Genomic DNA, 13443 nt, shown 5'->3' with positions numbered 1-13443 from the left:
TTGTTGGTGGAACCTACCAATAGACCAGAATCACAAACAACAGCTGCACCTGAGGATTCTTGCAGTGATAGCTTCCGTGCTGAGCTGATTGTCCTCCCTTCACTCCCCATTCAGCTGGTTCCAGGTGGCATCCTCTGAAGCTTTAGTTCATGGTCTGGTTTGGTCTAGTGCTTAAGGTGCTGGGCTGGAAACCAGGAGACCGAGAGTTCTAGTCCCGCCTTAGGCATGAAAGCCGGCTGGGTGACCTTGGGCCAGTCCCTCTCTCTCAGCCCAACTCACCTCACAGGGTGGTTGTTGTGGGGAAAACAGGAGGAGGAAGGAGTATTGGGTATGTTCACCGCCTTGAGTTATATATAAAAATAATAAAGACCGGATAAAAATTAAATAAATAAAATTCTGGCAAGGTGCTTCCACCTGTTGCATCTTTATGGTGCCCTTTCTCCATGGAGTCCAGGCTAGCAAGCAAGGGCTACTTATTTTTTTTTAATCCTTGCAAGGGAAAAGGGAACTCAAGGAAAAATAAAGCTGTGGTGTTTCCTGGATGAATGGAGTAATGTCCTCTTCTCGTGCTCGTATTAGGACTAAGTCCAGAGAGGCATCAACATTATTTTATTATTTTCTATCCCGCCTTTATTATTTTTACAAATAACTCAAGGCTGCAAACATACCTAATACTCCTTCCTCCTCCTATTTTCCCCACAACAATGACACTGTGAGGTGGGTTGGGCTGAGAGGGAGGGACTGGCCCAGGGTCACCCAGCTGGCTTTCATGCTTAAGGCGGGACTAGAACTCTCCTACTACGCCCGATTGGCTGAGAGAAAGGGACTGGCCCAAGGTCGCCTAGCCAGCTTTTGTGCCTAAGGAGGGACTAGAACTCTCAGTCTCCTGGTTTCTAGCCCAACACCTTAACCACTACACCAAACTGGCATTAAGTCTTTTTCAATGAACAAAGGAGGATTCTTACGCCACCTTGATACACACATACGTATCTCTGTGTGTGGACACAGACACAAGTGTGTGTTTAAAGATATATTTCAGTATACGGTACGTAGTTCCCAAATCCTTCGATGCGGGGGATCCTGGAGACAATACGATCCTCGCTTTATGACTCCAAATGTTTTCAATGCCTAGATCGTGCGAGTTGCACACTTCTTATGCTGTGGTCTTTACTGTGGGGGGAAAAGTGGTACCGTTCAAGACCCACAAGAGTTAATTCTGCTCCCGTGACCAGCTTGGAAGATCTGTGAATGTAAACTACTGACTTAGTGAATCCAGGAACAACCCTTTGTTGGACCGAATCACCCTGCTCCTCCAGCCAAAATGCTAATTGGTTCCCATCAAACAATAAGATGGAGGGGGGAGCGGGTTAGGGCTTTGGCAAAATTTCCAGACGTGTTTTATGAAATCCAAATTGGGAAACTGGCAAGTTTCTGTCTTCCCTCTGTGTGTGTGTGTGTGTGTGTGTGCGCGCACGCGCTTGCATGTTCAACTGAGAGCATGTTTCCTAGGGGTGTTTCAGGGTATTCTCCAAATCCAGCACATTTTCCACAGTGGAGGAAAAGAAAATACAGGAAGACATTAAAAAGTGAAGAAATAAAAACAAGATGTCCGTTGGAATTTTTTTTAACGGGATGGCCATTTGTTTCCAACTAGTTCTGCAGCTTACATGAGTTTGTCTTATATAGCAGTCAGTTGATTCTACACTCAGGACGCATCATCTTCCTCATGTGAAGTCCACACATCTTAAAATGGCTAAGGTTGAGAAATGCTGCTCTGAATACCTGGCTTTGGTCGCTCAGAATGGCTGCGATTGACTTGTGACCAGAAAAACATGTCATGATGTGTTCCCATAAGAAACGGAGAAGCGGTACCAGGTTTATTAGCAGATTCCCGACAATTCTTAATAACTTTTTTGTTTCCTTTTTAAAGATAGGGCCGTATGGCTCCAAAGGCAGGCTTTAAAGTGTTGCGGGTAGAATTCCAGGGACCAGAGAAGCAGGGGTAGCTATCAAATATTTGCAGTAGTCAGGGGTGGCCAACGTGAATGAATATCAGCAGAAATGAGTAAATGTCGCAGAATGCACGTGTGCGGAATAAATAGGATTTTCTCCTTGCGGAAGTTGTGGGCGCCTTCGTTCAGCATGTCAAATTTTCTTTTCTTTTTATAAATTTTAAGCACGTTGACCTATGGCTCTCTTGATAGTTCTGGGTGTTCCTCTCCCTTACAGGAGGATGATGAGAAGATAATCCAGGAAATTCAGAAGGAAGCTGAAGAAGAACAAAAGAGGAAGAATGGAGGTTTGTTTAATCTTTTAGTTGAACGTGTAAGGGCAGTGTAGCTGCGTTGGAATATTAGTCTGGGCTGTAATGGTATGTGGGAAAGACCTTGGGAGGCCAAGCAAAGAGTTGAAGCTTAGGGAACGGTCAAATAAGAGACAGCATAGCCCACAGCTGCATAATGGGATGAGCAAGAGGCTCAAAGGGACCCTCCCTAGTTTCCCGGGCTTTAAAGGAGACAGCGGGAGAATTGTACTTTCAGACTTGCAAGATTCTGTCAATGTAGCCTTACAATAAAGTCGAATTCGCTCATCTGGCCGTGTTTCCTGTCTGGTGCACCTGGGAAGGCTGACAGGACTCCCTTAAAGAAACACAGACATGGCACTCCAGCCAGTCAAAAGTGACTTGGTTGCTTCACCCTGTCCCGAGAAGGCAATTCAAACGGGGGACCGTAAGCTTTTAAAATTGCCACACCCTTCCCCACCTTCTGTTTCTGATGTATATCATTTCTTTTCCTTTCACAGAAAACAGTTTTAAGCGGATTGGGCCCCCTGCCGAAAAGCCCGCAGAGAAGATCCCACGGATCGAAGCCATCCCCAGGCCGGTTCCCCAGAACCTCCACCACCAGCAAATGCCCCCGTACCCGTTCGTGCACCCCCCTTTCCCCCTCCCCCCGGTGCGCCCCCTGTACCACAACCTCGGCCCCATCAACCTCGGCCCCATCCCGGCCCCTTATGTACCCCCGCTGCCCAACATGAGGGTGAACTACGACTTCCCCCAGATGAACCTCCAGCTGGAGCACAATCTTCCTATGCACTTTGGTCCTCAGCCTCGGCATCGGTTCTGATCCCGCTTGGGGAGGTGCCGTTCCTTCTGGAAGCTGCTGCAGGGAAAGTCCGCACACTGGTGTATCCTCCCCTCCCCTCCCCTCCTGGTGCAGAACCCACCTTCACGTCTTCCCCCGGTTGCATCGCCCCCCGGTTCGGATTTCCGGGTTCCCCCTCTGCTAGACGGCAGAGGCGCCCTTGTTGCAATAAGGGTCTCTCCTGGCGATGTTGCTCTGCGGGTGCTGTTGGCTTGGGGGGGTTCCTGAATGAGGTGGGTGGGTGGGAGGGACAGCATTGCAAAAATGCGTCCTGGTCAGCAGGACAGCCTGAACTTGCTCTTTCCGCAGCGGTAGAACCACCGGTGTCTCAACTAAGCAGTGGTGGACGCCGGCAGAGGAACCCTTTGGGATATTTGAACCGCTCAGGTGGCTAGCCCTTGCTCCCCGAAAGCAGGTGTGGGGGGCCCTCTTAGCTTGTGCTTCTCTGCTAGAACAGCAGAGGAGAGGTGCCCTTTTTAATGGGTCATGATTTCCCAAAGCGTGCTTGGACTGTCCCTGGCCTGCCAGCTCTGAAACTTGATGGGCCTTGATTGCGGCTCAAAGCACAAAGCAGGCGGGTCTTGGGAGGACATCAGAGGCGTGGCGGTCGCCGTGGCCCGCTGCTGGTTTCCTGTGCTTCTGTCTGGAGCCGGGCCCCTGGTTTGGCTCTTTGCCCTTAAGCACTGTGGAGCCCATGGAGCTTCTTTCTGCTGGGATGTGTTGCGCGTGGAAAGCTTGTGACGGGACGAGAGCGCCTGCGGGAGGAATGGATGACAAGCAGGCCGGTCTGCAAAAAAGGTCGAACTATCAGGGTTCTGCGGAAAGACAGGGGTGCAGTTGGGTTGCGCCTCCTCCGCTCTCTGGTGTTGGGGCGAATGCTCAGGTTGCTACCGTGGCACGCAATATGTTGGGGGTGTAGTCCATGTGGCTGTGGGAAACAGTCCCTGCGCACCTTGAGGGGCATGCTTTGGACCCCATTACCTGTGGGGGGGGAATGTCTCTTGAACTAGCTGCTCTCTTGAAGCCCCAGGTGCAAATGTGCGACCAAGCTGCTGGACCTCTCTGTCCTGTTGTCCCCCCATGGAGGTCTTGAGCTTTTCAGCAGAACTGATTAAAGGCCAGCTTTAGATCAAGGCCACTAGTTCTAAGGACAGTGGGTGGGGGCTGTTCTCCAAATGCTCCTGTTCATCGTGTGCATGCCTGTGTGATTCCTCTGAGCCCTCTGGGGTGGCACACCTTCACCGTGAAGAGGTGTGTGGCCCCAGAAGCATGCCAAAGAGCTGCCGCGTGATCAGCCAGCCCACCAGGGGCTTCAAGGACGAGAGTCCCACAGCCGGTCCTCATGATTTCTAACCCCTGCGTGAATCAGCTGAGGGTCAGCCAGGAAGGAAAACTGGTGGGGTCCTTAGAAACAGCCCTCCCCAACCAGCACCCTTCAGATCAGATTGAAGACTTCCTCCCAGGCATGTCGACCAGCAAGGGTCTGTCTGGGTCAGGATTCTGCGACCCTCCTGTGTCTGGAAGATGCCGGGTTGGGGAAGGATCTTGCCGGAAATGGTTTTCTTCCCAACTCCTTTTCTTCTCTTCAACATAACTCCACTGAGGGAATCTCCCCACAGTCTCCTTCCAGGCGTCGGCTCAGCTCAAGCAATATAGTACAAATGATGTTTTTGAATCTGGACTAGCTCTGAGGTGGTCTCCCCCCCATCCTCCCCCCCCCCAAATCTAATTTCCTCGGTGAGAAAAACCCTATCTTCCTGGAATGACAGGATCCTCTGACTCTGGCCGTAGCAGAGAGGACCGAGGCACATGAACATTGTGACTTTCCCCTCCGCTGGAACTGAAGTGGTGTGAGAAAGAATCAGGGAACTGCCAGGATGGTGAAGCCATTGCTGGTTTTCAACAGTTACTCCCCTGATTCTAGCTACCTGTTTTCCCTTACGTGATACTTTCGAAGCGGCTTTTATTTTTTCACCTGGAAATCAAGCAGTTTAACCGCCCCTGCCCCCTGTCCCCCTTCCCTTTGGACTTGATAATACAATGTGGGTAGGTTTTCTTTAAAATCCCCGGTTTCTGAAGTAACCCTAGGATGCTTTGAATAGCTGCTCACCACCAGGGCAGAGTGTGCACAGGCCGCGGTGTGTGTTTCTGGGAATGCCCTGGCCCACGGTCTTCCTGATCAGTAAACATTGATCGGACTAATCCCTAGCAGAGTGTTCCCGTGCTGAATGGTAGAACATTTCCTTGCTGAGGAAATGGGATGCCTTCAACCAGGGGGACATGTGTAAGTGCTGGGATTGGTTGGGAATTCGATCTGATAGTAGCCATATTCCCAAAGTCCTTTCAGCCATCCCGAAGTTTTCCGTTGGCTTCCGTTCCGTTGCATTGCCATTCCGGCACCATCTGAGCGACGTAGGTTAAAAATACTCGTTAGCTTCCTGTTTGCTCTGCTGTAGTTTTGCCGTGAAAACAAAACCAACAAAACGCATTAAGACCAAGCTGATCAGATGCTGCTCTATTGATTTTATTCAGGTTTTAAAATCAGCACCTTAACCTTTAGTGATCAGCTTCTCTGAAGTAGCAGTTGTTGCTGGCTTGTCCCTTTTATACATACATATATATATAAGAATAATCTCGCTACTGCTTCAAATCCAAAAGGGGCCTGAGTGGATTAGGCTGTTCTGATAGAAGTACTTGAGTTAGAACCCTTTTTCCTAGGAAGTTGAGTTCTTTTGCATCTTAAAGCTTTTTTTTTTTAATTCTGGATAAGCCTTGGCTATGTGGGCTACATTTAAAGGAAAAGTACTTATATCCTCCATCATTTATCTGCTGATGTAGCAACCCCCTCCCTCCCCTTCCTGTGGTTTGAGTTCCAGAATATTAGCGCATCTTTTGTTGTCGGGTAAAGGCTGAAACAAAGAGTTCATTCACTCTTGCTTGTAGAGAATCAGACCTGCCCCTTAGATTTCATTTCTCTGAGTATCTTGAACACCGACTTGGAATGGTGTTCCCCATTACAGGTGGGGATTCTTTTATCGTTTAACCAGCAATTTCTGTTTCCATCTTCTGACTTCTCTTCTTGTGGGATGAGATTTACAAGGAATGAGCAACCCCCCAGATTCTGTTCCCACCAGTTGTGCTCACCTTACATTTCAGCATCATCTAGAGAGCTACAGGTTGCCCATTCATGGTGTAGAATGAACAGTCTGTTTCTTGAACTAACTTTCGAAGGCTGTGGCCTGGGATTATTTCCCACCGTACATTTGTGGGAGGAATGGTGTGTAAGAAGAAGCCCGAAGCATTAGGAAATGTATTTGGTGACAAGGACATCTGACTCATATTGGCTCTTTAGTTTTTTCCAAAATTATCACCAAGCTGGTCAGATTTAGAAGGAAGGGATTGCCCAAAATATGTGTCTCAAGTACCCCGCAGGTGTCAATTCCCACAGATGATTTTTTTGAGTCTGGCCTATAGCAGGTAGTAGTTTATTGTACCAAACCAATTTAATTAAACAAGAAAAATCCCTGCCTATTCAAAATTTGCAGATGGGAAGATGGGGAGGTGAGCTGTTTTTGCCTCCACCTGTGCAGAGATTTTAAAAATAAAATGGGAGACCACCAGCAGTCTGAAAGCTATCGGTGGTCCTCAGCCGTCCCTTCTGGAGAGGAACAGTTACAAGACGTGGCAAAGAGCTTAAAATGCCAGCTAGCCTTCAGAGCCCTTTCCCCCCCCTCTCTTTCTGGGTCAGGGCCCCAGCAGTATGGTTGACTACTCTACAGGGTTGTGGGCAAACTCGAGACTTTCCTGGCTTCGCTTTTTCAAAGCCATGTTCTATCTCTCTTGGATGTTGTTGGTTGGTCTGCTTTTTTTTCTCTCATTGATCAGAACTTCCTGAATATTTTAAATGAACGTGCATATGAGTTGAAAATTACTTGGGTGGAGAGTGAAATTTGAATGAAATTCCATTTGTGTGTGTGTGTGTGTGTGTGTGTTTTGTTTGTAGCTTCTTTTTTTAACACACACACACACACACAAACACAAAAGTTCATCTCTTTACGGGTAGACAAGGAGAAGTGTATGTTTTTTTTTCCCCCTGCTTGACATTTTAACAGGTACTTTCTATTATCAACTTTGCAGTGTCGCATTTAACTTGCCTTAAAAGGTGGAGAGAGAAATCTAGTATTTGCACTTAGCAAAAAAAAATTGAGAGAGAGAAATTAATTTAAAAAAGGAGCAGAGCCCTATCAAGGGGAGATGTGCATGTTTTACAACTTTGTATAACATAGCTGAAAATGACTAAGTGGTTTATTAAAAAACAAAAACAAAAAAAAACAGGAAAAAAAGAATATTTTTCTTTACCTTCTGGTAGGAAACTGTTCTAATCTGTGTGTAAAAAGTCTCTGTATTATATTGTAATTTGAATTTTTTGTAATTAAAAAAAATTGTGCTCCCTGTTTTATGTATCCTGGTTTCCTGTGGACGATCAGTGCCAAGAAATGTTGGCTTGCTCTGAGTATGCCACGCAAATAGATCAGTTGCAGTTATGTGCAAATTTTCAAATCCCTGCAGCTCGAAACAGTTGGTGTCCCTGGGCAAAAACTCTTGAAATTTTTTACAAAAGCTTAATCTGTTCCAAATGCACGTGTGCACATGAACATGGCAGCCCCCTCCCCCTCCCATTTACAGTCTCAGAAGAATTCCAGCTTCATATTTCAGGATGCAATTCCACCCAAACTCAGCCTCCGTTGTCATTTTATGGTGTAAGTTGAGAATGCCTGCTTTTTCTTGGTTTTGAGGGTCTTTATTTAGTCGCAAAGCAAAAACTGTTCCACATATTACCGAACTTTGAACACTTCATTTGAAAACGGTGGTTCACAGTTGCAGTTTATTATTGGTAAAGCTCAGACCCAGATATTTTGGATAGCATGTACCCAGTAAACGTATTCCAGAAGGAACTGTATTACTTCATTTTCCAAGAGTTAGACACACATTTATAAAAAGGTAGATAATCACTTCTCTGTTTGCACTTACAGCATCATTTTGTGCATGAAAGTGCCAGGTTTTTCCCCCTCCCCAGAGGTGCATTATAAAAGCGTGACCTGATCTTAAACCATAGCTCAAACATCATAATTACTCGTGAGTTTCTTTGGCTCACCTGATGTTCAGGATGACCAAGCTGTGGTATGCAGATTTTTGGCATCCACTGTTACTTTTCAGCGTCCGCAGAACACTGGAGCATTTCGTTGCTGAGATATTTGGAAAAAAGGTTTTCCATGGCTAATTTTTTTTTCTTTTAAATGAAGTGACTGTTAAGGGATTCCTGAGCCATACTAAGAAGCAGACAACCAAGAAGTAAGATGGATGCAAATGGAGTAGGACCTAAACAGGAAGCTTGTCTTGGAGCTGGGTTACAGAATCATAGAATGTAGGGGACATGAGGAGGTCATCTAGTTCAGCCCCCTGCCCAGAGCAGGAATCCACCACTACAGCCTCTCTGACAGATGGCCCTTCAGCCTCTGTCTATATACAGGTAGTCCTCATTTAACAACAATTTGTTTAGTGATGGTTCAGACTTACAGCAGTGCTGGAAAACTGATTTGTGACCAGTCCTCACACTTATGACCATTGCAGCATCCCTGCAGCCACATGATCACAATTTGGGCACTTGACAACTGCTTCACATTTATGACCATCGCAACGTCATGTGATCACCATTTTCAACCTTCTCGGCTGGCTTCTGCCAAGCAAAATCCGTGGAGAACCACGTGATTTGCTTAATGACCACATGGTTTGCTTAACACTTTCAGTGATTTGCTTAACGACCGCCACAAAAAAGGTTGTAAAATTGGGTCGGATTTGCTTAATGACTGCTTTGCTTAGCAACCAAAATTCTGGTCTCAGTTGTGGTTGTTAAGCGAGGACTACCTGTACCTCCAACCTAAGCAAGTTGACTGTCTCATGAGACAGCCTGTTCCTGCTAGAAAATTCTTCCTGAGGTCCAGCTGGAATCTCCTTCCTTGTAGCTGAGATCCAGTTTCTTGCCTCCCCATCGAGCATCAGCAGCTCAACATAGGAGTGAGTCTTTGCGCATTCCACACCTGCCTTTCAAGGAGGCTGCAGGTGACGCTGTCGGAAGAATTGCTGAGTTGGTAACGGTTGCTCGTCTCCAACAGCTGCATTGCCAGGATTCCAGCATCCAGATCTCCTTTTGGTATGTCTGCTGCAAAATCAGTTCCACAGGGGCCCTTATGAATAGTAAGTTGTGGGGGGCTCCTTAAAATACATTTTTTAAAACCTCCTTTTCCTACCCATCCGTGCCATGAATAGCAATTCTAATCCCATTTTGCTGCACGGATGAGGGAGGTGGGGGGGTCAGGCACGCCAGTCATTTCTGAGTTACTAATCTCTGGGATAGAGAATAAGAGACGCTTTGGTGAGGACATTCCCCCTTCCTCACAAGGAGAAAAACCCGTCCCTGTCAAATGAATGTGCAGCTGCGGGTGGAAAAATGACAAGGATGTCTTGCAAGATTAGCTGCGCATTTCAAAGGCAAGCGTGCTCCGTGTCGTTCTCCCCAGCCCAGTCGAGCTCCACCATTGCAGTCAGGAATCCCTTGGGAATCCAGTAAGTTGATCCTCTGCATAATATTGCCGGCAAACACTTTTTCCTTTCACAGCTCCCTGAGAGTCTTGTGCCCCCAAACACTTCATGATCCTTCCTGTCTTGGTAACCTTCCATGCTTGGTTGGATCTGTTCGGGCAAATATTGCCTCTTCCAAGCCAAAGATTCAGCAGCAGAAGGCTAGATTTCTGACAAGGGGCAAAGCCACGGGCAGGAGGGACCTCCTTGAGGGATGACGCCTAGCTGCCCCACCCCTAGTTCTGGACAAAGAGCGACTTCATGGAAGCGATTTCCTTGTATGCCAATGGGTCAGGTGGCAGTGCTTGAATCCCAATAATGTACAGGTCATCGTTTAGCGACTGCCTCGGACAGCGACCGTTCACAGTTACAACAGTGATGAAAAAGTAACTTTGTGACCAATGCCAACATTGACCTTCACAACTCTCTCCCTCAGTCACGTGTTCGCCATTACAGTCTATCAGTACGTACTGCCCTCTGTAAAATTGTAAGCACAGTTGCAGTCATTTTTCACTTAGCAACCACTTTGTTTAACCACCTACTTGTTGGTCCCAATTGTGGTCACTGGACGAGGAGGACCTGCAGCGATTTCTGAACTGGGCCTCCCTGCAGATGTTTGCAACAAGTTCTGTTCTCATCATTGGTTGCGAAGAAACAGCATCTTCTAGTCTTGGGGCTGGTGGTCTTGGCTACAGATTTGCTAGCAACGGGATCCGAAGGCCACATGCTTTCCAAGAGAGAGAACCAAATTGCGTTTTATCACACGCCACCTCTCCTGCATGGACTCTGTGAAATGAAGCAGATTGGGCAGGATCGTGCCTTGATGCCGCGCTGATACCAAGGCTGATCGCCTTCTGTTGCTTCCAAGGAAAACAGAGGAGAAACAGGGAGCCCAGAATCAAAGCCAAGCCAGCTGTTGGAAGCATGTTCAATCCTGGTGCTAAGTTTCCTTTGGAGTGGGGGCTATCCTAGTTTGTGAGCCTTTTGAGTACAGCAAGGGCTGGTGATTTTGCTGCAAGAGAGCAGAGTTATCCCTCTGAAAACATGCTGTTCTTGGAAAGTCGTTATTGAAACAATTTAATAGAAAAACAGTCTCCCTTTTTTGCTGGGAATTCAGTGTAATTACGAGGCAAAGATTAAAATTTGATTTTAAGGAAACTTCTCACTGTTTTATTGTACGCCCCTTCTGCAGTCTCCTCCTTTTTTCTCTCTCTCTCTCCCATTTTCGCCCTCCGAGCTTCCTTCCCTTGTTGCTTTTAATGACACGGGAGAGAATTGGAAAGGTCAGATGGCAGCAGCTGAGCCAAGGTTCAAAATCTCTCTGAAAACTGATGGTGCTGTTAATTGCTCTTTAAGAAGGAAGTGAAGGTAATTTTCTTGGGAGTGGGGAGGAGAGGGGATCTCTGTGGTTGCAACCAGGAGTATTTGAATGTTAATAGCTTTTTTCCTAGGCTGGGTCATCGCAAATGAATGATGGTCTTGGTAGTCCCAAGGGGTGGGAACTACCCTCAGGAACACTGCCCAGAGCTTTGTGATTGGGAAGTGTGTGTGTGTGTGTAAAAATTCCCTTCTCACCCCTATGGGTGGTATGCGCCTTCCTCAACCTGGGGTCCTCTATCAGAGGCCTGGGAGTTTGAGGGTTCTGCGCAGGATCTTAGCCGTTCCTAGCTCTGCGGTCTTCTGGACAGGGAGCTCTGATGTTGCTCCTGGTATCTGTTGGAGCCACTCTCCCAGCTTTGAGGTCACAGCCCTGAGGGCTTCTACCACTACCAGGGCCACTTTGGCCTTCCCTTTCCACATCCTCTCCAGTTCCTCCTTCAGGCCCTGGTCCTTCTCCAGCTTCTCATCTTCCTTCTTCCTGATGTTGCTGTCACTTGGCACTGCTACATCTATCACCACCACTATCTTCTGGTCCTTGTCTACCACCACGATGTCTGGTTGATTGGCCAGGACCTGCCTGTACACTTAGCCTGTCATTCACGACCTTCTGTGGAATCTCCATGTATGTATGTATGTATGTATGTATGTATGTATGGTTTATATAGCCACCCATCTCACCCAAGTAACTCTGGATGACTTACAAGATTAAAAAGAAATACCCCCCTGCTCCCACCCAAGGATAAACGGTTAACAATTAACCATGCATAGTAGCAGAGCTGAACTCCCCCGACTGTAACATCTTCAGATTTCAAAGCTTTCTCTAATAGTCTCTGGAAGTGGCCATTTGAGAAGACACCTTTGTGGTTCAGAGGAAGAACTCTTGACCAGTGTTACTCAGCCTTCCTCAGTCTTCCAAATATGTTGGACCTGAGCCCCCATCATCCTCTCCCACACTGGCTAGATTTATGGAAATTGAAACCAAGAAATCTGGGGGAAGGTGGTACTACCCCAGGCCCAAACCCCCAGCTCCTTGGTCATGGGATGGCAGCAGACGTGAACCATCTTGCCTCCTCGTTCCATGCGAGATGGCCACCTTTTCTGACTGCCCTTCCTCCTCCGTCTTTAGGTCTTTTTTAAAAGACCCCTTACTAAAATAAATTCAGTAGGATGCTGGCCCAGGCTCTCAGTCTGCTTGCAAGGATGCTGTTGGGTTCCACTAGGAAGGGGATAACATAGTTAGGGGTTCCCAGCTCGCCTTCTGCTAAATAAGAGTTTGCGGGCTGGCTGCCCCACCCTGGTCCCCGTGCTCTTACGACTAAGTGGGCGTCTTGCGAGCGCCTTGCCTAATCCTGCCTAAAATAATGTCGCCTACCCCAGAATTACAGAGTAGTACATATTTTGAGAACAAAATGAGGAGAGAGGGCTTGCATCGCTGAATTTCTTGGAAGCTATGTTGGGAAAGAGCAGCGTGAGGAGGAACGAGGTTGGCGTGGATGGGGTTTGTCGTCCAGAGGTTGGCTGGAGAAAAGCATCTCCGTTGTCTTTTCTCCGAGAGAGGGGGTGGAATCGAATTCAAGAGGAAAGGCCTGGAGGCTGGGGGCTGGAGTGAAGCAACCCACTGCCCTCCCATCATCAGAGCCCAGCAGCCGCCCCCCATCCCTGCCTGCATTTTGTATTCAGGGTCAGGGACCTTTTCCCCTCTCTGAGAGCAGCAGCAGGAGGCAGCCTGGCGGCCTTGGGGGGTGGGAGAAGGGAGGAGATGCAAGATGGGGGAAGCCCAGGGACCCCGGGGAGGTGAAAAGGGCAGGGGGTGCTTTGCAATTGACGGCCTGTGGTGGGTAGGGACTCCTCAGAGGCCAGCTATTAAGCAGACAGACTTCTGGGGCAGCCGAAGCATGCTTTTTAAAGGGGGTGGGGGTGGCTGGAGCATGCAAACCAGGCTGAGCCCCCTTTCTCTTCTCTGGCTATTAATGCAAGCAGGGCCTCTTGCAAACTCCGCTCTCCCCTCCATTTCTTTCTTCCTCCCTGAAAGAAGCTTGTTTCGCTGCTGCCTCTGAAGACTTTCGATTTTTATGGGCATGCACGCCTCGCCACCTTGTTACCAAAGGGCAAGGGCTTTGTACCTTGCAGCAAAGTTTCACACACCCCTTTTTTTTTCCACTGTGGGGGGGAAGGAAAGCAAAGCATTTTATCGTCTATCAAACTGAAGGATAGGGACATATAAAGTGGATTTTCAATACTGTGCTTGGAAAAACCAAGGGAGGCTTTTTTTTTTAATCTG

General features: G+C 47.8%; 1 protein-coding gene across 2 annotated transcripts in view; it reads left to right on the top strand.

Moving 5' to 3' along the window:
- RNF216 (ring finger protein 216) overlaps positions 1 to 7597 on the top strand; it is a 67372-nt gene extending 59775 nt beyond the window's left edge. For both annotated transcript variants that reach the window (XM_063314593.1, XM_063314594.1), the window contains 2 exons: positions 2230 to 2299; positions 2803 to 7597. In XM_063314593.1, coding sequence (XP_063170663.1) covers positions 2230 to 2299; positions 2803 to 3125 — 393 coding nt within the window. In that variant the 3' untranslated portion in view covers positions 3126 to 7597. The remainder of the gene's footprint in view (positions 1 to 2229; positions 2300 to 2802) is intronic.
- The last annotated feature ends 5846 nt before the right edge of the window (positions 7598 to 13443 follow it).

The sequence above is a fragment of the Candoia aspera genome, chromosome 14 (genome assembly GCF_035149785.1).
Source record: "Candoia aspera isolate rCanAsp1 chromosome 14, rCanAsp1.hap2, whole genome shotgun sequence".
Taxonomy (NCBI): Eukaryota; Metazoa; Chordata; class Lepidosauria; order Squamata; family Boidae; genus Candoia; species Candoia aspera.
The sequence above is the reverse complement of the archived record's forward strand: the minus strand, read 5'-3'. Positions and strand labels throughout refer to the sequence as shown.